At 42.3% G+C, this 26,082-nt stretch overlaps 1 protein-coding gene across 3 annotated transcripts in view; it reads right to left on the bottom strand.

Annotated features, from left to right (window-relative positions):
* LOC111160631 (zinc finger protein 235) overlaps nt 1–26,082 on the bottom strand; it is a 130,766-nt gene that overhangs the window by 8,747 nt on the left and 95,937 nt on the right. The window contains exons 1-3 of one of the 3 annotated variants that reach the window (XM_022523859.1): nt 25,799–25,813; nt 16,384–16,510; nt 15,353–15,460 (exon numbers count right to left, since the gene is read on the bottom strand). The exons of 1 other annotated variant lie outside the window; for it this stretch is intronic. In XM_022523859.1, the coding sequence (XP_022379567.1) occupies nt 15,353–15,460; nt 16,384–16,510; nt 25,799–25,813 (250 nt within the window). Of the gene's footprint in view, nt 1–15,352; nt 15,461–16,383; nt 16,511–25,798; nt 25,814–26,082 lie in introns of those variants that run through there. One more of the 3 variants, XM_022523858.1, reaches the window with a different exon arrangement.

Raw genomic sequence — 26,082 nt, 5'->3', positions numbered from 1 at the left:
TAGATGAGAAAAACTAAAGCTTATGAACAAAATTCAGGTAAATGGAAAAATATTCTATGTTTAGTAGAGAAAAATATTCTATAAAAAGACTCAATACTGTCAAAATGTCTTGGGCATCTGGTTGGCTCAGCCTGTTAAGCGCCTTCTACCCAGGTCATGATTCCAGGGTCCAGAGATCAAGCCCCGCATCGGGCTCCCCGCTCAACAGGAAGCCTGCTTTACCCTCTCCCACTCCCCCTGCTTGTGTTCCCTCTCTCTCTCTCTCTCTCTCTCTCTCTCTCTCTCTCTCTCAAATAAATAAATCTTAAAAAAATATATATATAGGGGCGCCTGGGTGGCTCAGTGGGTTAAGTCGCTGCCTTCGGCTCAGGTCATGATCCCAGGTCCTGGGTTCAAGCCCCACATCAGGCTTTCTGCTCAGCAGGGAGCCTGCTTCCTCCTCTCTCTGCCTGCCTCTCTGCCTACTTGTGATTTCTGTCAAATAAATAAATAAAATCTTTAAAAAAATATATATATATACATATTGGGGCGCCTGGGTGGCTCAGTTGGTTGGGTGACTGCCTTTGGCTCAGGTCATGATCCCGGACTTCCAGGATCAAGTCCCGCATCAGGCTCCCGGCTCTTTGGGGAGCCTGCTTCTCCCTCTGACCTTCTCTTTCATGCTCTCTCTCACTCATTCTCTCTCAAATAAATAAAATCTTTAAAAAATAATAATGAGGGCGCCTGGGTGGCTCAGTGGGTTAAGCTGCTGCCTTCGGCTCAGGTCATGATCTCAGGGTCCTGGGATCGAGTCCCGCATCGGGCTCTCTGCTCAGTGAGAAGCCTGCTTCCCTCTCTCTCTCTCTCTCTCTCTCTCTCTCTCTGCCTGCCTCTCCATCTACTTGTGATCTCTGTCAAATAAATAAAAAAAATCTTTAAAAAAATATTAATCAACATATTATAAAAAAAATAAAATAAAATATAGGCAAAAGATCTGAACAGACATCACCAGAGAAAATAGCAAACAGGCCCATGAATAGATGTTTGACTCACTCTCTGTCAAAATCTTAAAAAAAAAAAAAAGGTGCTTGGACGCCTGGGTGGCTCAGTTGGTTAAGCAGCTGCCTTCGGCTCAGGTCATGATCTCAGCGTCCTGGGATCGAGTCCCACATCGGGCTCCTTGCTCAGCAGGGAGCCTGCTTCTCCCTCTGCCTCTGCCTGCCATTCTGTCTGCCTGTGCTTGCTCTCTCTCCCTCTCTGACAAATAAATAAAATCTTTAAAAAAAAAAAAGGTGCTTGACATCATATGTCTTTAGTGAACTATAAAGTAAAATGAAACACCACTATGCCTGTTAGAAAAGCCAAAATCCCCAACAACGACACCACCATTGCTGGGGAGGCTGTGGGGCAACGGGAACTCTCCATTCACCGCTGCTGAAATGCGACATGATCCAGCCACTGCGGCAGCTTCTTACAGCGCTACAAAAGGAAATTACCCAAATGAGTTGAAAACTTGTGTCCACACACAACTCATCACACAGAGCTTTACAGCAGCTCGAAAGCAATCCGCTGGATGAAGCAACTGGTCCATCGGGACAACGGACTCTACCATCCAGTGCTCAGAAGAGAAGACTTCTAGAGCTCTGAAGGGACTGCGAGTTACTAAGTGAAAGAGGTGAATCCGGAACAGCTAAAAGCTGAGTCCACCTGTCTGATCCCGGGAAAGGCGCGCCTGTGCAGACGAACAGCTCGCTGGTTGCGCACAGAGCCCAGGCCGGAAGGTGCTGTGAGGGCGGCTACGTACCATTATAAATCGGAACAAACACATAAAACGCACAATGCCACGAGCGAACACGGGTGCAAACTACAGACACTGGGTGACAACGACATATCCATGTAGGTTCACCAGTTACAACACACGTACCACCCTAGTATCAGATGTTGTCAGGAGAAGGCTGTGTGTGTGTGCGTTTGTGTGTGTGTGCACGAGTGTGTGTATGATCTGTGAGAACTATCTTCTCACTTTTGCACTGAACCTAAAAGTGGTGTGAAAAAGAAAATCTGTTTAAAAATGTCTGTGCACACACACATACAGACACACACCAGTGAAAACAATGAACAAAGGGTAACCTACATGCCCACCACATGATCCAACCGCTCCATTCCTTACTCCTACCCAAGAAAACTGAGGCCTATGGCAATACACCGAGGGATATAAGAACATTCGGGATCTTCAACTGTAAGAGCCCAAAGCCGGAAACAAACCTCCACTAACAGGTGAATGAATAAACCGGAGTATATCACACCAGAATACTACTTAGAAATAAAAAGGAATGAACCGCTGACAGACGCAACAACACGGGTGCTTCTAAGCTTATACTGAGTTATGAGGCAACTGAAAAAAAATATTGTATGATTCCATTTATAAAAAAATTTTTTTTAAATTCAAAGTAATGGAGAGGGGCAGGAAGTAGATGAGCAGTTGCCTGGGGACGGTGTGGGATAAGGAGGAAAGAGAGGGAGAGATTACAAATGGGAATGAGAATTTTATACAACTTTTATTTTTTTTTATTATTTTTTTTTTAATATTGTATTTATTTATTTGACAGAGAGACACAGCGAGAGAGGGAACACAAGCAGGGGGAGTGAGAGAGGGAGAAGCAGGCTTCCCACCAAGCCGGGAGCCTGATGCGGGGCTTGATCCCAGAATCCTGGGATCATGACCTGAGCCGAAGGCAGACGCTTAACGACTGAGCCACCCAGGTGCCCCGAATTTTATACAACTTTTAAAGACTTGTTTTGCTTTAGAGTGCTTCCCAAATGAACCCCCCTTCCAGATCAGACAGGAAAAAGCCAAAACTGTTGAAGGCCAGGGAGCAGGAAACTTAGGGCAGAAATTCTGGAAGCCAGAGAGCCACAGGAGTAAGATTAATCTGAATGTGAGTTCCTCCCAAATCCCTGACTGACCATTAATGGCACAGGGTAAAACCTGTGAGTTTGATTTTTCTCTCTTTTTTAAAATTATTTTTATTTTATTTGACACACAGAAAGAGATCACAAGTAGGCAGAGAGAGGGGGGGGAAGCAGGCTCCCCACTGAGCAGAGAGCCCGAAGCAGGGCTTGATCCCAGGACCCTGAGATCCTGACCTGAGCCGAAGGCAAAGGCTTAACCCACTGAGCCACCCAGGCGCCCCCATTCTGTTCTGACTCAATGCATTACTTAACTCACACACAGTGTGAGGGGTCGGAGGTCAGAACTCAAGGCTGGAAATACCCACTGGAAATTGCGGGGAGAAAAATCAAAGGTAAGGGAACCCCAGAAGGTCAGTCCCTAACTAGGACTACAAACTCTGCCCACGTCTCTGGCAGGTCTCTCAACCATGCTGACATAGCAAAGACCCCCAAGGGGAGGGACTGAAAAAGCAGCAGCCACAAGTCAATAGAGACAGGAGAGCAAAAGACTGAGCAATGTTCAATCTGCCCAAAATATTACAGGAAAGAACAGACAGATAAGCACAACCAGAAGACCAAAACAAAAGCCTGACGGTAAATGTAAACATGCCCGCATTAATAGCTACACCGTGTGTGGATCCACTACCTAAAATTAGAAGGCAAATGTGGGAAGATCACACAAGAGCCAACTATATACTATATGTCGACAAAAGACCTATTCTAAATACTAATAATAAATAGAAAAAGACATACAAATACATTCTGCCAAGCTTAAGAAAGCTTAAGTGGCCAAACTAGTATCAGACGAAAAGTGACTACAAAATAGAACACTAGAAGACAGAGAGCTGTAATGAAAGGGTCAGTAGGGCAAAATGGAAAAATTACAAAGGCCTACGAGTCCAACGAAGCTGATGAAATACATAAAGCAAAATCAGAAACTGAGCAATGGACAAAACCACAGAGATTTTAACACACTTCTTAGTTGCCGAAAAAATTAGACCATAAAAAGAAAAAAAATGAGTGAAACAATACAAGATGTGATCCCCTAAAATTAACCATTTTAACGGAAATGAAACCACCTCACACCAGTTAGAAAGGCAAAGTCACGAAACGACAGATGCTGGCGAGGACGCGGAGGAAGGGGAGCCTCCTGCACCGTGGCGGGAACGCAAGCTGGGGCAGCCACTCTGGAGAACGGCATGGCGGCTCCTCAAATATTGAAAATAGAACTACCCTATGACCCAGCAATTGCACTATTAGGTATTTACCCCAAAGACAGATGTATTAAAGGGGCACCCGCACCCCAGTGTTCACAGGAGTAATGTCCACAGCTGCCAAACTGTGGAAGGAGATGAAATGTCCTTCAACAGACAAATGGATAAAGAAGACGTGGTCCCTGGGGCGCCGGGTGGCTCAGTGGGTTAAGCCTCTGCCTTTGGCTCAGGTCATAATCTCAGGGTCCTGGGACCGAGCCCCGCATAGGGCTCTCTGCTCAGCAGGGAGCCTGCTTCCCCCTCCCTCCGCCTGTCTCTCTGCCTGCTTGTGATCTGTCTGTCAAATAAGTAAATAAATAAAATCTAAAAAAAAAAAAAAAACCTACGATGTGGTCCAGACACACAATAGAGTATTCCTCAGCCGTCAGAAAGGATGAATACACAGTATTTGCATCGACAAGAATGGAACTGGAGGAGATTATGCTGAGTGAAATAAGTCAAGCAGAGAAAGAATTATCTTACGGTTTCCACTCATATGTGGAACATAAGGAATAGTGCAGACAATCATAGGGGAAGGGAGGGAAAACTGAATGGGAAGAAATCAGAGAGGGAGACAAACCATGAGAGACTCTGGCCGCTGGGAAACACACTAAGGGTTACAAAAGGGAGGGGATCGGCGGGGGGGGGGGGGGGAGGGGGAAAGGGGGGAGGGGTACTGGGGGGGGCATGACAAAGGAGGCACAATTACAAAATGGGGAAAAGACAGTCTCTTGAGTAATTGGTGCTGGGAAAACCGGACCACTTTCTTAGCCCATTCACAAAAATACACTCAAAGTGGTTTAAAGACCTAAGTGTGAGACTGGAAACCATAAAAATCTTAGAAAAGATCATAGGCAGTAACCTCTCTGACACTGGCCTCAGCAACATTTTTCTAGATCTATCTCCTCAGGCAAAGGAAACAGAAGCACAAATACTACAGGGGCTACATCAAAATAAAAAGCTTTTGTCCAGCAAAGGAAACCATCAATGAAATAAAAAGGCAACCGAATGAATACAAGATATTTGCACATGATACCTCGGATAAGGGGTTAATATCCAAAATACATAAAGAACTTCTATAACTCAACACCAAAAAACTAAATAATCCAATTAAAAAATGGGAAGAAACCTGAACAGACATTTTTCCAAAGAAGACCTAAAGATGGTCAAGAGACCCATGAAAAGATGCCTAACATCACTCCTCAGGAAAATGCAAATCAAAACCATAATGAGATACCACTTGACCTGTCAGAGTGCCCAGAATCAGAAAGACAAGAAATAATAAGTTTTGGTGAGGATGTGGAGAAAAAGGAAACCTTGTGTATTGTTGGTGGGAATGTAAATTTTTGCAGCCACCATGGAAAACGGTAGTAAGGTTCCTCAAAAAATTAGAAATAGAATTACCACATCAACTGGTAATTGCACTAGTGGATATTTACCAAAAGAAAATGAAACACTAATTCAAAAGGATATATGCACCCCTGTCTTCACTACAGCATTATTTACAAGACATGGAAGCAACCCAAGTGTCCATCAACAGATGAACAGATGAAGATGCTGCGGTGTGTGTGTATGTACACACACACACACACTGGAATATTACCGACTCAGTGGAACAGATAAGAGGACCCAGATATGGACCCTCAACTCTATGGTCAAATAATCCTCGACAAAGCAGGAAAAAATATCCAGTGGAAGAAAGGACAGTCTCTTCAATAAATGGTGCTGGGAAAATTGGACAGCTACGTATAGAATAATGAAGCTTGACCATTCTCTTACACCATACACAAAGATAAACTTGAAATGCATGAGAGACCTCAATGTGAGACAGGAATCCATCAAAATCCTAGAGGAGAACATAGGCAGTAACCTCTTTGACATCAGCCACAATAAATTCTTTCAAGATATGTCTCCAAAGGCAAAGGAAACAAAAGCAAAAATGAACTTTTGGGGCTTCATCAAGATCAAAAGCTTCTGCACAGCAAAGGAAACAGTCAACAAAACAAAGAGGCAACCCACAGACTAGGAAAAGATATTTGCAAATAACACTGCAGACAAAGGGCTGATATCCAAGACCTATAAAGAACTCCTCAAAAACTCAACACTCAAAAAACAGGTAATCACATTGAAAAATGGGCAGAAGACATGAACAGACACTTCTCCAAGGAAGACATGCAATTGGCTAACAGACACATGAAAAAATGTTTATTCTCATTAGCCATCAGGGAGATTCAAATCAAAACCACATTGATATACCACCTTACACCAGTTAGAATGTTCAAAATTATCAGGACAGGAAATAACAAGTGTTGGAGAGGATGTGGAGAAAGGGGAACCCTCTTACACTGTTGGTGGGATTGCAAGTTGGTGCAGCCACTTTGGAAAACAGTGTGGAGATTCCTTAAGAAATTAAAAATAGAGCTACCCTGGGGCGCCTGGGTGGCTCAGTGGGTTAAAGCCTCTGCCTTCGGCTCAGGTCATGATCTCGGTGTTCTGGGATCGAGCCCCGCATCGGGCTCTCTGCTGAGCGGGGAGCCTGCTTCCCCCTCCCTCTCTCTCTGTCTGCCTCTCTACTTGTAATCTCTGTCTGCCAAATGAATAAATAAAATAAAAAAAAAAAATAGAGCTACCCTACGACCCAGCAATTGCACTACTGAGTATTTACCCCAAAGACACAGATGTAGTGAAAAGAAGGGCCTTCTGTACCCCAATGTTCATTGCAGCATTGACCACAGTCACCAAACTGTGGAAAAAGTCAAGATGCCCTTCAACAGATGAATGGATAAAGAAGATGTGGTCCATATATACACAATGGAGTATTATGCCTCTATCAGAAAGGATGAATACCCAACTTCTGTATCAACATGGACGGGACTGGAGGAGATTATGCTGAGTAAAATAAGTTAAGCAGAGAAAGTCAATTATCATACGGTATCACTTACTTATGGAGCATAAGGAATAACACGGAGGTCATTAGGAGAAAGAAAGAAAATGTTAATTGAGGGAAATCAGAGGGGGAGACGAAGCATGAGAGACTGTGGATTCTGAGAAACAAACTGAGGGTTTTGGAGGGGAGGGGGTGGGGAGATGGGTGAGCCTAGTGGTGGGTATTAAGGAGAGCACATATTGCATGGAGCACTGCGTGTGGTGCATGAACAATGAATCTTGGAACACTGAAAAAATAAAGTTTAAATTAAAAAATATAAATAAATAAATAAATAATGTAGTCAGCGTAATTTTGTTTTTTAAGAGAAGGAATGCAAGGTTGTTTAGCATTGAAATCACCAATGCATTTTACCATATTCACAGCATAAAGGAGAAAATCTTATGGTCATCTCAGTAGACTAAGCATTTTACAAAATATGTATATACATATACTAATCCCCATTATGATAAAAAAGCCGAAACTAAGAACAGATGGAAACTCAACCCAGTAAGAAAACCTACAGCTCACACCATTATCAGTGGTGAAAGACTGAACGCTATCCATGTGCTTTCAGGGAAACAAGCCATCAAAAAACCCCAAAGGGGGACGCCTGGGTGGCTCAGTTGGTTGGACGACTGCTTTCAGCTCAGGTCATGATCCCAGAGTCCCGGGATCGAGTCCCGCATCGGGCTCCCAGCTCCACAGGGAGTCTGCTTCTCCCTCTCACCTTCTCCTCGCTCATGCTCTCTCTCACTGCCTCTCTCTCAAATAAATAAATAAAATCTTAAAAAAAAAAAAAAAACCACAAAAAAACCCAAAGGTGTTCATGTTGGAAAGGAAAGAATAAAGAATATACATTTGTACATCATGATTTTCTACAGAGAAAAATCTTTAGGAATGTACAAAAAAATATAAAAATGCTTCTAGAATACACCAATATGGGAAGACTGCAGACTACCAGGTGGAGGTCAAAAACTGATTGTATTCCTATGTTGTAAAAGCAAATAACTGAAAAATGGAATAATTCTACAGCGTCAAAAAATAAACTTCTGAAAAATTAAGGATATATAAAATCTACCCACTGAACACTATAAAATGTGATATTGTGATTTACGATAAATATGTATTTTGGTCGCCAGTTCCCAGCCCACATGGCAAAACCCTTGGAATTTCCTAGGACAAAAGAACAATGGGAGTATCTTTGTTTTAATACTTGGTCTCTTGTTCTCAGTTCCTGAAACCCTCCCACAGCCATAAAGGGGACACGGGTCCTAAACTTCCTAACAAACCTCTTTAAACCACATCGGAGTTTAGGTTAATGAGGTGACTTCTAGCAATCCCCTGAGGATGGCAGGCCGGGTGCCATGAGAGCCATGGAACGTTCAGTCCCACCTCCCGACCTCTGGGAAAGGGAGAGGGGCAGAAGGCTGAATCAATCACTAAGAGCCAATGACCACACTGATCAGGCCCAAGAAATGAAGCCTCCACACAAACCAGAAAGGAAGGGGGTTGGGGAGCTCTAAGGTCCGTGGACACGTGGAGATGCAGGGAGACTGGGGAGCGCAGAGAGAGCCTGGACGCTCCACACCCCTTCCCACATACTTTGCCCTCCGGGTCTCTTCTGGGTTATGTCCTTTTATAATAAACTGACAACCTGGTAAGTAGACTCTATCTCTGAGTTCTGTGAGCCCCTCGAGCAAAACAACGGAGCCCAAGGTGGAGGCTGCTGGGACCTCTGAAGCACGGTGAACAACTTGGACTTGCGACTGGTCGCTGAAAGAGGGTGAAGGGGGAGGGGTGGGCATCTTGTAGGACCGAGCCCTTAACCTGTAGGACTGGATGCTGTATCCAGACAGATGGTGTCAGAATTGAGTTCAAATGTAGGATACCCAGCTGGTCTCCTGACTAATTGCTTAGTATGGCAATAACCCCCATATATTAGAACTGGTATCAGAATTATAGAATTGAAGGGCGCCTGTGTGGCTCAGTTGGTTAAGGATGTGACTCCTTGATTTGAGCTCAGATCATGATCTCAGGGTCATGGGATTAAGGCCTGTGTCTATGCTCAGTGGAGGGTCTGCCTGAGGATTCTCTCCCCCATCCCCCCGCCTGTCCCCATGCTTGCTCACTCTCTAAAAATTTTTAAAAAATTATAGAATTGAAATGTGTCACTACAAAAAAAAAATCAACTAAACACAAACAAATGTGATAATGAAAGAGGGGCAAAAAGCTTTAAGACACGGGTGTTATATGCAACTGGCAAATTGTTGAACTCCGTATCGGAGACTAATGATGTGTTATATGTTGGCTAACTGAATTTACTGGGTGATGTGATGAGCACTGGATGTTATATGCAACTGATAATTACTGAACACTACATCCTGAAACTAAAGATATGTTGGCTAATTGAGTTAAAAAAAAAAAAAAAAAAGAACTTGGGGCGCTTGGGTGGCTCAGGAGGTTAAAGCCTCTACCTTCAGCTCAGGTCATAATCCCAGGGTTCCGGAATCGAGCCCCACATCGGGCTCTCTGCTCAGCAGGGAGCCTGCTTCCTCCTCTCTCTCTGCCTGCCTTTCTGTCTACTTGTGATCTCTGTCAAATAAATAAATAAAATCTTTAAAAAAAGAAAAATAAAAAAGATGTATGTGAAACAAATATAGAATTAACAAAAATCTCTCTCTTGATCTCAAGTCTTTTAACAAAACAGATCATAAGTTCTGGGGATGTAATGTACAACATAACTATAGTTAACAATACTGCATTATATGTTTAAAAGTTTCTGAACAGTATATCTTAAAGTTCTCCTCACAAGGAAAAGAATCAACTATATGAAGTCATGGATGTTAACAAAACTTATTATAGTAATCATTCTGTAATATATACAAATATCAAATCATTATGTTGTACAACTTGGACAATTATGTCAATTTCACCTCAATAAAACTGGAAAAAATATCTCAAATAACAATAAAACTTTACATCATTAAAAAAAAGAAACTTTACATCATAAGGGAATAGAAAAAGAACAAACTGGGGTGCCTGGGTAGCTCAATCAGTTGCGTATCTGAGTTGATTTCAGCTCAGTTCATGATCTCAAGGCTGTGGGATGGAGCCCCACATCAGGCTCTGCACTAGGCGTGGAGTCTGCTTGAGATTCTCTTCCTCTCCCTCTGCTCTTCCCCCCTACTCATGTGCACTCTCTCTCTTTTAACAAGAAGAAAGAAAGAAAGAAAGAAAGGAAAGAAAGAACGAACGAACAAACCAAACCCATAGTTAGCAGGAGGAAATAAGGAAGAGCAGAGATAAGTCAAATACACAACAGAAAAACAATAGAGAAAAATCAATGAGAAGCAACAGCTGCTTCTTCAAAAGAGCAACAAAATAGACAAAAATTTAACTACAGTGGCTAAGAGAGAAGACTCAGATTACTAACATTAGAATGAAAGTGGGTGGGATGCCTGGGTGGCTCAGTCGGTTAAGCCGCTGTCTTTGGCTCAGGTCATGATCCCAGGGTCCTGGGATCGAGTCCCACATCGGGCTCCTTGCTTGGGGGGAGCCTGTTTCTCTCTCTGCCTCTGCCTGCCACTCTGCCTGCTTGTGGTCGCGCGCTCTCTCTCTCTCTGACAAATAAGTAAATAAATAAATAAAATCTTAAAAAAAAGAAATGAAAGTGGGGACGTTACTACTGACCATAAAGAAACAAAAGATTATAAGATAGCACTATGAATATTTCAATGCCAACAAATTGGATAAACTAGATAGAATGGAGAAATTCCTAGAAACACAAACCTAAGGTTGAATCACAAAGAAACAAAAAACCTAAATAGACCTGTAACTGTTCAGAAGATTGCATTAGTGATCAAAAACTTCCCAACAAAGTAGGGACCAGATGGTTTCACTGGTGAATTCTATCAATCATTTAAAGTAGAATATCAATTCTTGGGGTGCCTGGGTGGCTCAGTTGGTGAAGCATCTGCCTTTGGCTGGGGCTGTGATGTCAGGGTCCTGGGGCTGGGCCCCACGCGAGGTTCCCTGCTCAGTGGTGAGTCTGCTTCTCCTGTTCCCTCTATGATCTCTCTCGCTCTTACTCTCTCTCAAATAAATAAATAAAAATCTTAAAAAAAAAAACACAAAAAAGAATGTTCAGTCCTTGTTCAACTTTTCCAACAAAATGGAAGAGGAGGGAGCACTTCCTACTTATTCTGTGAGGCCAGTATTGCCTGACACTAAAGCCAGACAGAGACACAGTAGAAAGGAAACTACGAATATCCCTTATGAACACGGATCTAAAAATACTAGCAAACCAAATTCAGTAGTATATTAAAAGGACACTACAACACAGCCAAGTGGGATTTATTCCTGAAATGCAAGGATGGTTCAACACACCAAAAAATCAATGTGATATGCCACATTAACAGAATAAAGGAAAGAAATCAATAATCATCTCAGTTAATGTAGAAAAAGCAAATGACAAATCTCAAAATGCTTTCATGATAAAAACTTTCAACAAACTAGTAATAGAAGGAAACTGCCTCAATGTATGGAGCTTTAAATGAAAAATACACAGTATACATCAGACTCAATGGTGAAAGACTGAAAGCTTTTCTTCCAATATCAGGATTAAGGCAAGGATGCCTACATCCATTCCTAATATTCAACACAGTACTGGAAGTTTTAGCCTAAGAAATTGGGCAAGAAATAAAAAGCATCCAAACTGGAAAGGAAGAAGTAAAATTGTTCATAGATAATATGATCTTATATTTGAAAAGTCCTAAAGGATCCACATAAAAACCGTTTAATAAATGAATTCAGCAAAATAGCAAGGAACAAAGTCATGCACAAAATCAGTTGCATTTCTACATACAAACAATGAAAAATCTAAAAGGAAATTAAGAAAACAATTCCATATACAATAGTACCAAAGAGAACAAAATGCTTGATAATTAACTTAACCAAGGAGGTGAGAGACATGTACACTGAAAACTACAACACTGATAAATTAAAAATGTAGAAAAATGAAATGACAGCTCAAGTTCATAGATTGGAAGGTTTAATATTATTAGGATATCATACTGAATGGAGCACTGGCTGTTATATTTAAACAATGAATCATGAAACACTACATCAAAAACTAATGATGTACTGTGTGGTACTAACACAATAAAAAAATAAAAATGATTTCATTTCTATTGAGTTAAAAAAAAAGATAACAATGCTACTCAAAAGGATCTACAAATTCAATGCAATCTCTGTCAAAATTCCAATAATACAGAAACAGAAAAACCCATCCTGAAATTCCCTGAGTCACCAAAACAACCTTTAAAAAAGAAAAAAGTTGTTTCGTTTCCTACCTCCCATAGCGCCCCCCCCCCCCCGCCTCTCAAATTCCTCATATCAGAGAGATCAAATGAAAGAAGATGGACCGGGGAAGGAGACAAACCATAAGAGACTCTTATGGGGAAGGAGACAAACCATAAGAGACTCTTAATCTCACGAAACAAACTGAGGGTTGCTGGGGGATGAAGGGGTAGCGATAGCGTGGATGGGGGATGGACATCGGGGAGGGTATGTGCTGTGGTGAATGCTGTGAAATGTGTAAGCCTGACGATTCACAGACCTGTAGCCCTGGGGCAAATAATACATTATATGTTAATAAAAAAAAGGAAAGAAAAGAAAAGGTTGGAGGCAGTCACTTCCTGATTTTAAAACTTATTATAACACTGCAGTAATCAAAACAGCGGCATACTGGTGTAAACACATACAGACCAAGGGAACAGTCTAGAGAGCTCAGAACTAAACCATCACATACACAGTCAAATGGTTTTTGACAAGCGTGCCAAGACCATTCAATGGGAAAAGGACAGTCTTTTCAATAAATGGTGCTAGAAAAATTGGACATCCACATGCCAAACAATGAAGTCAGACCATTCCTTATTCCATTTTCAAAAATTATTTCAAAATGCATCAAAGATCTAAACATAGGAGCTAAAACTATAAAACTCCTAGGAGAAAACATAGGACAAAAGCTTCATGATATTGGACTTGACAATGATTTCTTGGATATGACCCCAAAGGCACAGGGAATAAAAGAAAGGCACATTTGAAAATTCCATGAAAATTAAAAATTCTTATGCATCAAAAGACACTAGCAATAGAGAAAAAGGACACACACAGAATGAGAAAATATTTGCAAATCACATATCCAGTTAGTAAGGGATTCGTATTCAGAATACAGAGAACTCCTAAAACTCAACAGAAAACAAACGCGACTCAAAAATGGACAAATGACTTGCCCAGACATTTCTCCGAAGAAGACGGACGAATGGCTAACAAGCACATGAAAAGATGCTCAGTTTCACGAATTATTAGAGAAGTGCACATCAGAACAAGATACCACTTGGTACCCACTGGGCTGGCTATTATTAAAAAATAATGACCCACACGAAACAGCAAGTGTAAGGATGAGAAGTGTATGTCCCAATACACTGGGACCCTGTGCATTGTTGGTGGGAACACAAAATAGTGTGACTATTGTGAAAAACAGTATGGCGATTCCTCAAAAATTAAAAATAGAATTACCAAACGAGGGGCGCCTGGGTGGCTCAGTCGGTTAAGCATCTGCCTTCAGCTCAGCTCACGATCTCAGGGTCATGGGCTCCGACCCCATGTTGGGCTCCCTGCTCAGTGAGGAGTCTGCTTCTCCCTCTCCCACTGCCCCTCCCGCCCCCAACCCCGCTCGTGCATGCTCTCTCTCTCTCTCTCTCTCAAATATAATCAAAAAACATTACCATACAATCCAGCATTTCTAGTCTGGGTATCCACACAAAAAATGGAAAGCAGGGACCTGAACAGATACTTGTACACCCCTGTTCACAGCAGCATTATTCACCATAACCAAATGGTACAAACCACCCAAATGTCCAACAACAGATGAAGAAGATGTGGTCTGTACATACAGTAAATTATTCAGCCATAACAAAGAAGGAAGTTCTAACATACGACACCATCAACCTCGAAGACATTATGCTGAGAGAGAGAAACCACACTAATGGCAAACACTGCACGATTCCACTCACGTGAGGTACTTGCAAGGGTCAAATGCATAAACACGGAAAGGAGAGCAGTGGTTACTAGGAACTGGGTAAGGGGAGAACAGGAGTCACTGCCTGATGTGTAGAGTGCAGTCTGGGATGACGGAAATGTTCTGGAGATGGACAGCGCTGACAGTTGTGCAACAACAGGAACGTACTTAATGCCGCCAGCTAAAATAAATTCTATGTTATGTATATTTCACCACAATTTCAAAATCCTGTATGCTAGTCGGTCTGGTGGTGTAGTGCTTACACACAATTAAGGCAAGTCAAGGGCATGGAGTGTGATGGGAGATGGCATTTTAAGCGGTGGTCAGACAAGGCCTTGGAAGAAAGGACTTCTCAGCGACATAAGAAAGCAAGCCAGAGTGACTGGATGTTATAGGCTGGCAGCATTCCAGCCGGAGAAGAGATGGGAAAAGGTCCTGATGTAGAGCGTATCTGTGTCGTCTGAGGCACAAGTCAGGTTGGCAAAGCAGTGGGAGGTGGGAGGAGAGGATTGGAGAAAAATACAGAATGAGTGTTGAAGCTGGGGGATGAGCACATACTACAGGGCCTTCCAGGCCCCCTGAACACTTTGGTTTTTGTGTTTTTTTTTTTTTATTTTATTTTTTGAGAGAGAGAGAGAGAGAAAGTGAGTGAGACAGAGAGCACAAGTAGGGTGAGGGGCAGAGGGAGAGGCTGATTCCCTACTGAGCACAGAGCCGATGCGGGACTCGATCCTGAGACTCTGGGATCATGATCTGAGCCGGAAAAGCACTTAACTGACTGAGCCACCCAGGCACCTGTTTTTTGTTTTTTGGTTTTTTTTTTTTGAGAGAGAGAGCACACAGGCAGGGGCAGAGGGGCAGAGAGAATCTCAAGCAGACTCTGAACTGAGCGCAGGGCCTGACGCAGGACTCGCTCTCCCGACCCTGAGATCACGACCTGGGCCCAAACAAGAGGTGGATGCTTCAATGACCGACCCCCCAGGCGCCACGAGCACTCCCACTTTTACGCTAAGTGAAGGCAGAAGCCTGTGGAGGGTTTGAAACAGATGAGTGACGTGCTATGATTCATGTTTTCAAAGGCTCTCTCTGGCTGCTGTGCAAAGATCATCCAGAACAGAGGCAGAACAATGGGGCCGTCACCTACAGTGACCCCAGCCGCACAGTTCTTATCTGAGTGCCTACCTCTTTCAGTGCAGATCTCCTTCACGTAAAGCTTCTCCTCCTCTCTCTCCAACTGGGATATCATATCTGGTTTGGAGGACGAATGCCCTATGAAACGGTAAGATAAAAGTGGAAAACATTAAGGGCAAAAGTACTGAAAAATTTTGGCTCCGATCCCATAACGTAATAAGGCTCTGCCTCTCCCCAAGGCAGCATTTATCACTTTCCTATCACCACCCACGATAAGGAATACACTTGGTATCATTAGAAGTTCATCACTACCGTACAAATTCTCGAAGTAAGTGATCCAATGAACTGTTTCTTATTCTTTTTCGCTTTTGTTTTTTTGGAGGAAGTCGGGGCAGAGGGAGAGAGAATCTCAAGCAGACTTTGGGCTGAGTGCAGAGCCCCATGCGGGGTTCCATCTCACGACCCTGAGATCATGACCTGAGCCGAAATCAAGAGTCGGATGCTTACCCAACTGAGGGCCCCCAGCACCCCTAAAGTGAACTGTTTCTAACCAAGGTCTGTTTCTGTTGCATCCTTCCCAGTCTGACACCCCTCCCTGGAAACCACTTGCTCTGACCGCTGCCGTGTGCACAGACGTGTACCATTCTAAGTAACAGCTCTGATGCTGCTACTCTGTTCTGTAAGTATTCAATAAGACCGCTGACGCACTTTACTAAATTAGTTCCCTGACCCACCAGTAGATCATGATCTATGAGTTTAAAAAAGATAGACGAAATACGGATCCAGGTGAAGACAAGCTTAACTGTCCATTTACAGTTCATCTACACAAGACAACACCTGCCTTGGAATAAAGACTAGAAATGTCTTGTCTCTGTGCTCCAAAGGGACTGGAAAACTCTGGTGTCTGAGGAGTCCTGAAGCCTCGAACTAGTCGGCAGAGGCCAGGGATTCCACTAAACATCCTAAAATGCACAGGAGCCTCAAAACAAGGAACCGTCTGCCTCCAACGTCAGGAGAAACCCTGCTTGAGGGGATGAGTTCCAGAAGGATTCTATCCTCACCCACAGAGACCAGGTTCCTGAAGTTCTCCAGCATCACATCACGGTACAGCTTCCTCTGGGTGGAATCCAGCAGCCCCAGCTCCTCCTCACTGAAGACCACCGCCACGTCCTTGAACGTCACCGCCTCCTACAACAACAAGCACACGCAGACTCGATCTCACACTCAGTGGCCACTGGCAGCGGGGCTGTGCTGAGGAGGGGGAGGAGCTATGGGGACGTTGTTCCACACTGTGAGGGATCGGAGCAACTCTTCTTAGTGGTAGTCTCTCCCCTTCCACGAGCACACCAAAAATGCAAGGGTCCCAGGGGGAGGAGAAGGAAAGAGAAGAAGAAAACAAAAACCACCAGTGTACATGCAACATGGTGCCCTTCATACAGTTTCGTCTCTAGAACTGTCATGGTCAAATCGTATCACACACACATTTTAGAATTTTGACCAACAGTGCCAAATTTTCTAAGAAATTTGTCAGAAATGTTGCATAAATTTGTTTCAACAGTATTTAATAGTGGCCGTCTCCTTCTCTCACTGGGCAGTCCCACTACTTCATCCACGTGTGCCCATCCAACAGGCCTTCGGCACCCCTCCCGGGCAGGTGCACAGTTCATTCTCTGGGATCTCAGGAGCATGCCCTATCTGTCAAATGCAGAATTCAGTGTCAAGGTTAAGAGCCTGTGTTCTGGAGACTACATGCCTCTAAGGCTCTGTCCGTTACTGACTTTGGGACCGTGGTCAAGTCACCTAACTTCTCAATACTTGAATGTCTTTATCTGTGTGATAGTCTACATCATAAGGATCAAATGAGAATATATAAAGGACTTAGGACAGCATCTAATGTGCATTAAGTACTCAACAAATGTCAGCCGTCACTCTTACTGCTACCATCATTGTTCCTGGTTGCATAATATTCTGTAAAAGTGGTGATCTAGAATATATTTAATGATTCCAAGTAATGAATAACTTTTCTACATTATTAATAATGCTGCAGAAAACATTTTTACACAGATCTCAGCCAACTGTCCTGTTATTTCCCTAGGATAAGTTCCAAGAAGTGGCAATTGCACTGTTGAAAAATAGGCACTTTTATTTTGCTAATATAATGACAATTTTCCCAATGAACTCTTCCTGTAAGAGAACAGAAGTATCCCTGATTATCTTCTGGCCAAAATTAGACATCATCTTATTTCTAAAATTTTGGGTAATTTGATAAGTGATCAAAGCTTTAAAAAAAATTTCCACTTATTTCATTTTTTTTAATTTTTAAAAAAGATTTATTTGAGGGAGAGAGAGAGAGAGAGTGCGCTCACGCACATAGGGCAGGGCAGAGGGAGAGGGAAAGAATCTCAAGCAGACTCTGTGCTGAGTGTGGAACCCAACTTAGGGCTTGATCTCACAACCTTGAGATCATGACCTGAGCTGAAACCAAGAGTCAGACACTCAACCAACTGAGCCACCCAGGTGCCCCTCCACTTATTTAATTTTTTTAAAAAACTGTCTTTCAACATAGCATGTCAACTATACACAAATAATTTTTTTAAGATTTTTATTTATTTATTTATTTTTATTATTTATTTGACGGAGAGATCACCAGTAGGCAGAGAGGCAGGCAGAGAGAGAGGGAAGCAGGCTCCCTGCCGAGCAGAGGGCCCGATGCAGGGCTTGATCCCAGAAGCCTGAGATCATGACCTGAGCCAAAGACAGAGGCTTAACCCACTGAGCCACCAAGGTGCCCCAATACACAAATAATTTTTAAAATATCTTTTGATTTCTTTATATATTACCCATTCATTTCCTTTGCTCATAATCTTATAGATCTTCTAGAGTATCTTACAGATCAGTAAAATTTGTACTAAGAATATTAAGCCTTTTTCCTAGTGTGTATAAATTCCCATGTTCACTGCCCCGCCCACTGGCTCCTGTTTCCTATTATGTATACCAACTTCTTCTGTATAGAAATAAAAATTATCTCAACTCTAGCTAGAGTTCTGAGCATCTATACACTAAACAACGAGCTGATACATCTGACAGAGAGACAGCCACTAAGAAAGGGAATTAGGGGAGGATGGTATTAGTTTTGGAGTCTTCCGTCTATCAGCCATGCCAGCACGCATGCAGCCTGGCTTCAGGTCCCTGAATAGAGAAGTCTCTTTTTTTTTTTTTGGATCTTTCCATTTACTGTGATTTAACACTTGAAACTCCTGGCTTAGACAATAGGAACTTTAGTGTCACTGGGCACTGAGTGGATGTCAGTAGGTATCTGAAGGTTCATAAGCCTGTTTCTTCATCTTAAAATGCAGGTAAGACCACCTATATCCTCGCACATCTGTTCCATAGAGTAAATGTCTGGTAAATCCCTTTTTTAAAACTAAGTATGTACTTCTTTAAAACATACTAACATGTCAATGAACAAAATAAACATCTAACTATAATACGCACATGGTTTAACTTAGAATAAAAAAGGAAACTAGCTCCTTTTTTAAATTATTTACTTATTTTTTAAGTGAGCTCTATGACCAACATGGGGCTTGAACTCAAGACCCCAAGATCTAGAATCTCATGCTGTATGGCCTGAGCCAGCCAGGTACACTCCAAATCTGGCTCTTCTTGTTTAAAGACAACTAAAATTATTTTCTCTGACTTCAGTCCGAGGTGGACTCTGCCACACCAAGCCACACTTTAGATAGACATTCTTACAACAAAATGTGAGGCACCACATGTGAGAAAACCATGGAGTCCCTGGAGCTTTAAAGAGGGGGAAAAAAAAAACAAAACCCTGAGATCTCAGAGTTTCTGCACAGGAAGAAAGGTTATATGATGTTAGCAAACTGTTACTGCAAACATCTTTAAAATGGTAAAATCCACATAAATGGAGATTAGGGTAAAGCAGTAGGTAAATTATGGAAAATGATGTGATCATTTAAATTGTAGGTAATATGGTGGGGGGGAAGGCATAGGAGTAGGGGACTCTATTTCAACCGGTCCCCTGAACTGAGCTGGACATCTATCCATCCTGGACACCCACGAAATCTGCCTGAGATATAAGAAGAGGCATCTGGAGCTCTACAAACAGAATGTCTCCGGCAGTTGGTCTCCAGGTATGAAGCAGGGAGCTGTGATTCCACAGGCAGATATAGGAGGATACACGGAAGGGGGAGGGAGCCTCAGTGATCTTGTGCCAGGAAGGCAAAAGCCTCCTGCACTGCAGACCTGGCGTAGGTTTTGAAGACTGGAGGCCGCAGGGAAAGGACTTCAGGGCAGCCCCCCCCGCCCCCCGACTGAAACCTGGAACTACAGGGGCGCTGGCAGTTTTAGAAGTGCAAAGGGCAGGGATGTGCCCAGACCTGGGAATGACGGTTGGGAGTGCTGCTGTGGGGAAAACAGCCCAGGAGGCTGCAGTTTTCAGCAGCAGAGACAGAAACAGTGTGGCCTGGAGGGCTTTCTGGAGAACAGACTGAGGTCTCTCTGTTCTGAGACAAAGGACTGCATAAGGTCACTTCTGCTCTGACTCTTGGAAGAGATGAGGAAAGCCACTAGGGAAAGCCACCAGAGAACAAAACTCCCCTCCCCCCAAAACCGGTTTTCACTGAGCGCATACTCCCCCACAGGGGGAAGGGCAACTCTGTCCAAACAGGATTGTCTGAGGAACAGTGCGGCAGGCCCCTCCCCCAGAAGACACGCTGAAAGAACAAGAGGCTGACAACCCTAAGATCCTTATAAAACAGGTGTATCTTGCTTGGGTTATGGTCAATAGTTTGGACTCTGTACATTCCCTCAACCACCCCTCAACAGAATGACTAAGGGGAGGAGCCCCAAACAAAGGAAAGAATCAGAGACTGTGGCCTCTGTCACAGAACTAATGGATATGGATATGAGCAAGATGTTGGAAATAGACTTCTGAGTAACAATTATCAAGGCGATATCTAGGCTTGAGAAAAAAAATAACGATAATATAGAATCTCTAAGGGCAGAAATGACTTCTAATCAGGCCAAACTTAAAAATGCTATGAATGAAAGGCAGTCTAAACTGGATACTCTGACTGCCAGGTAAACGAGGCAGAAGAACGAATTAGTGAGCTAGAGAATGAGATGATAGAAAAGAAGGAATCTGAGGTGGCATGGGAAAAACAAAAACACAAGGGATCAAACTGAGAGATTAGTGACTCAGTGAAACATTTCAATATTAGAATTACTGGGATCCCTGAGGGGTGCGGGGGTGGGGTCTAGAAAATATATTTGAGCAAACTGTAGCTGAGAACTTCCCTAATTTGGGAAAGGAAACAAGCATTCATGTCAAAGAGGCAGAGAAGACCCCTCCCAATATCAATGAGGACAGACCAATGCCATGACATATTATAGTATAATTCATAAATCAAAGATCCAAGAAAACAATCTTGAAAGCAGCAATGGGAGGAGGACATTTCTTATGTACAGGGGGAGGAACACATCAGAATAACATCAGACTTGTCCACAGAGACCTGGCAAGCCAGAAAGGGCTGATAAAGACATAGTGAAGGTATTAAAGGAGAAGAACATGCAGCCAAGGATACTTTATCCAGCAAGGCTGTCATTCAGAATGGATGGAGAGACAAGGAGCTTCCAAGAGCAGCAGAAATTGAAAGAATATGTGACCATCAAGCTGGCCCTGCACAAAATATTAAGAGGGGGGGGGTTTCTATAAAAGGAGAATGACCCCAAGAGTGATACAGAAATGTACAGAGACAATCTATAGAAACAAGGACTTCACAGGCAACATGATGACAATAAAATCATATCTTTCAAGAATCACTCTCAACACGAATGGCCTAAATGCTCCCATGAAATGGCACAGGGTTGTAGACTGGATAAAAAGACAGGACCCATCCATATGCTGTCTATAAGAGACTCGTTTTGAACCAAAAATACATCCAGACTGAAAGTGAAGGGATGGAGAACCATCTTTCATGCCAACAGACTTCAAAAGAAAGCTGAGGTAGCAATTCTCACATCAGACAAATTAGATTTTAAGCTAAAGCCTGGAGTTAGAGATACAGAAGGGCAGTATATCATTCTTAAAGGGTCTATCCAACAAGAGGATCTAACAATTCTAAATATTTATGTCCCCAACATGGGAGCAGCCAACTACATAAGCCATCTGTTAACCAAAATAAAGACATATTGATAACAATATGTTAATTGTAGGAGACCTCAACACTCCATTCTCAGCACTAGACAGATCATCTAAGCTGAAAAATCAACAAAGGATCAAGAGCTTGGAATGACACACTGGACCAGATGGACCTCATAGACATATACAGAACATTCCTCCCTAAAACAACAGAATACTTCTTCTTGAACGCACATGGAACTTTCTCCAGAACAGACCACATACTGGGTCACAAATCTGGTCTCAATTGATATCAAAAGATTGAGATTATTCCCTGCATGTTCTCACAATACAATACTTTGAAACTGGAACTCAACCACAAGAAAAAGTTTAGAAAAAATTCAAACACTTGGAAGCTAAAGACCATTCTGCTCAGGAATGTTTGGGTCAACAAGGAAATCAAAGAAGAACTTAAACAATTCATGGAAACTTATGAGAAAGAAAACACATCAGTCCAAAACCTAAGGGATACTGCAAAGGTGGTCCTAAGGGAGATATACATAGCCATCCAAGCCTCACTCAAAAAAAACAGAAAAAATCTTGAATACACAAATTAACTTTACACCTTAGAGCTGGGGTAGCAAGAACAACAAATAAAAACAACAAACAAAAAACAATAAATAAAGCCTAAGCCATGCACAAGAAGGGAAATAATTAAGATTAGAGCAAAGATCAATGAATTAGAAACCAGAAATACAGGAGAACACATCAACGAAACTAGAAGCTGCTTCTTTGAAAGACTTAGTAAGAGCGATAAACCACTGGCCATATGTATCCAAAAGAAAAGAGAAAGGGCCCAAATTAATAAAATTATGTAATAAAATTATGAATGAAAGGGAAGAGATCATGACTAACACCAAGGAAATAGAAACAATTCTTAGAGTGTTCGCTTCAGCAGCACATATACTAAAATTGGAAGAAACAATTTTTAGAAATTATCACCAACAACCAAATGCAAAAAAATTAAGCAACCTAGAGGAAAGGAATGCATTCCTGGAAACCTATAAAACTACCAAGACTGAAGTAGGAAGAAATTGACAACCTGAATAGACCAGTAACTAGTAACAAGATTGAAGCAGTGATCAAAAACCTCCCAAAAAACAAGATTCCGGGGCTTGATGGATTCCCTGGGGAAATCTACCAAATATCCAAAGAAGAAATAAAACCTATTCTCCTGAAGCTGTTTCAAAAAGTGGAACAGAAGGAAAACTTCCAAACTCATTCTATGAGGCCAGAATTATCTTGATCCCAAAACCGGGCACAGACCCTGCCAAAAAGGAGAATTTCAGACCAATATCCCAATGAATAGGGATGCCAAGATTCTCAACAAGATCCTAGCTAATAGGATCCAACAGCACATTACAAGGATTATCCATCATGACCGGGTGGGATTTAGCCCTGGGAAGCAAGTGTGGTTCAACATTCATAAATCAATCAATGTGACAGAACACATTAATAAGAGGATGGACAAGAACCACATGGTCCTCTCAACTGATGCAGAAAAAGCATTGACAAAATACAGCATCCTTTCCTGATTAAAACTCTTCAGAGTGTAGGGATAGAGGGAACATTCCTCAATTCCATAAAAACCATCTATGAAAAGCCTACAGTGAATTATCATTCTCAATGGGGAAAAGCTAAGAGCATTTCTCTTAAGATCAGGAACACGACAAGGATGCCCACTCTCACCACTATCATTCAGCATAGTACTAGAAGTCCTAGCAACAGTGACCAGGAAACAAAAAGAAATAAAAGGCATTCAAACTGACAAAGAAGTCAAACTCTTTCTTTGCAGATGATGTGATACGTCATGTGGAAAACCCAAAAGACTCCATCCCCAAATTACTAGAACTCATACAGCAATTCAGTAATGTGGCAGGATGCAAAATCAATGCACAGAAATCAGTAGCTTTCCTATACACTAAGAGTGTAACTGTAGAAAGAGAAATTAGGGAATCAAGTCCATTTACAATAGCACCAAAAACCTTAACATACCTTGGAATAAATCTAACCAGAGGTAAAGGATCTATCTATACTCTAGAAACTACAGAACACTTATGAAAAGGCATTGAAGACACAGAGGGACGGAAAAACATTCCATCATTCCATACTCATGGATCGGAAGAATAAACATTGTTAAAATGTCTATGCCGCCCAGAGCAATCTATACTTCCAATGCCATCCCGATCAATATACCAATGGCATTCTTCAAAGTGCTGGAACAAACAATCCTAAAATTTGTATTGAACTACAAAAGAGCCCAAATTGCCAAGGAAATGTTGAAAAAGAAAAACAAAACTGGGGGCATCACGTTGTCTGATTTCAAGCTTTACTACAAAGCTGTGATCACAAAGACAGCATGGTTCTAGCACAAAAACAGACACATAGACCAGGGGAACAGAGTAGAGAGCCCAGATATGGACCTGCAATTCTATGGTCAACTAATCTTCAACAAAGCAGGAAAAAACATCCAGTGGAAAAAAGACTCTAATAAATGGTGCTAGGAAAATTGGACAGCTATGTATAGAAGAATGAAACTCGACCATTCTCTTAAATCATACACAAAGATAAACTCGAAATGCATGAGAGATCTCATGTGAGGCAGGAATCCATCAAAATCCTAGAGAAGAAATCTCTTTGACATCAGCCACATTAACTTCTTTCAAGATATGTCTCCAAAGGCAAAGAAAACAAAAGCAAAAATAACCTTTTGAGACTTTATCAAGATAAAACGACTCTGCACAGCAAAGGAAACAGTCAACAGAACAAAGAGGCGACCCACGGAATGGGAGAAGATATTTGCAAATGACACTACAGACAAAGGGCTGATATTCAAGATCTATAAAGAACTTCTCAAACTCAACACCCACAAAACAAATGATCATGTCAAAAAATGGGCAGAAGACATGAACAGACACTTCTCCAAAGAAGGCATACAAATGGCTAACAGACACATGAAAGAATGTTCATGATCATTAGGCATCAGGGAGATTCAAATCAAAACCACATGGAGATACCACCTTACACCAGTTAGAATGGCAAAAATCGACAAAGCAAGAAACAACAAATGTTGGAGAGGTTGTAGAAAAAGGGGAACCCTCTAACAGAGTTGGTAGGAATGCAAGTTGGTGCAGCCACTTTGGAAAACAGTGTGAAGGTTCCTCAAAAAATCAAAAATAGAGCTATGACCCAGCAATTACACTCCTGGGTATTTACCTCAAAGATACAGATGTGAAAAGAAGGGCCACATGCACCCCAATGTTCATAGCAGCAATGTCCACAATAGCCAAACTGTGGAAGGAGCCGAGGTGCCCTTCAACAGAGGAATGGATGAAGAAGATGTGGTCCAGATCCACAACGGAATATTCCTCAGCCATCAGAAAGGATGAACACCCACCATTTGTATCGACATGGATGGGACTGGAGGGGATTATGCTGAGTGAAATAAGTCAAGCAGAGAAAGACAATTACCATAAGGTTTCACTTATTTGTGGAACATAAGGAATAGCACAATGGACATTAGAAGAAGCAAGGGAAAAATGAAGGCGGGGAATTCAAAGGGGGAGACGAAGCATGAGAACCTGTGGACTCCAGGAATCAAACAGGGATTTAGAGGGGAGGGGGTGGGGGGACGGTGAGCCTGGTGATGGGTATTAAGGAGGGCACGCACTACAATGGGCACTGGGTGTTATACGCAAACAATGAATCATGGAACACTACATCAAAAACTAATGATGTATTATATAATGACTAACATCATCATCATCATCATAAATTATAGGTAATATAAAATTACGTTTAAAAATCCAAAATGGGGGCACCTGGGTGGCTCAGTGGGTTAAAGCCTCTGCCTTCAGCTCAGGTCACGATCCCAGGTCCTGGGATCGAGCCCTGCATCGGGCTCTCTGCTCAGCGGGGAGCCTGCTTCCTCCTCTCTCTCTGCCTGCCTCTCTGCCTACTTGTGATCTCTGTCAAATAAATAAAGAAATCTTTGAAAAATAAATAAATAAAAATCCAAAATGTACTTAGTATGATTACAAATCTAGACATGTCAACTCAAATGAGAAGGAATGTGGGACAATTAAAACTGATTTGTAAACAGGTTTGTAATGTGGGAGTTGTTTTCTTTTTAATATTAATTTTCACACTGTTATTTGGAAATAAAAAGCAAATGTCCTGAATGCCCTTTTACCCTTTCCAAGCAGGGGTAAAATGCATCCGATCTTTTGAAATGAGACATCATTTCAAGGACTAGGAAGGCAAGCCCAACTTACCTGGAACTTGGTCATTTTTCTCCTTTTCCTTCTGGGGAGAGGCAGAGCTCTGGGATGGCAAAACTGTGAAAGGGAAAGTCATCATGAGAGCTGCTAGTCCGTGTGGTGCTTTGTGCCAACAGGAAAAGGTGCCTCTTTCTCCAGGCAGAACTTAGAACAGGAGCTGGATTCCAGCTTCCCTTGGGCGCCCTTAGTCAGCTGCCTTCATACAAAAACAGTCCCTAACATAAGTGCTTCTGGTAGTTTCCAGAGCACTCCTGAGCCTGGGTAGGAGAGGAAATGAG

This window comes from Enhydra lutris, unplaced genomic scaffold (genome assembly GCF_002288905.1).
Source record: "Enhydra lutris kenyoni isolate GAN:26980312 unplaced genomic scaffold, ASM228890v2 scaffoldscaffold77, whole genome shotgun sequence".
NCBI lineage: Eukaryota > Metazoa > Chordata > Mammalia > Carnivora > Mustelidae > Enhydra > Enhydra lutris.
This window is presented reverse-complemented; position numbering and strand designations above follow the sequence as displayed.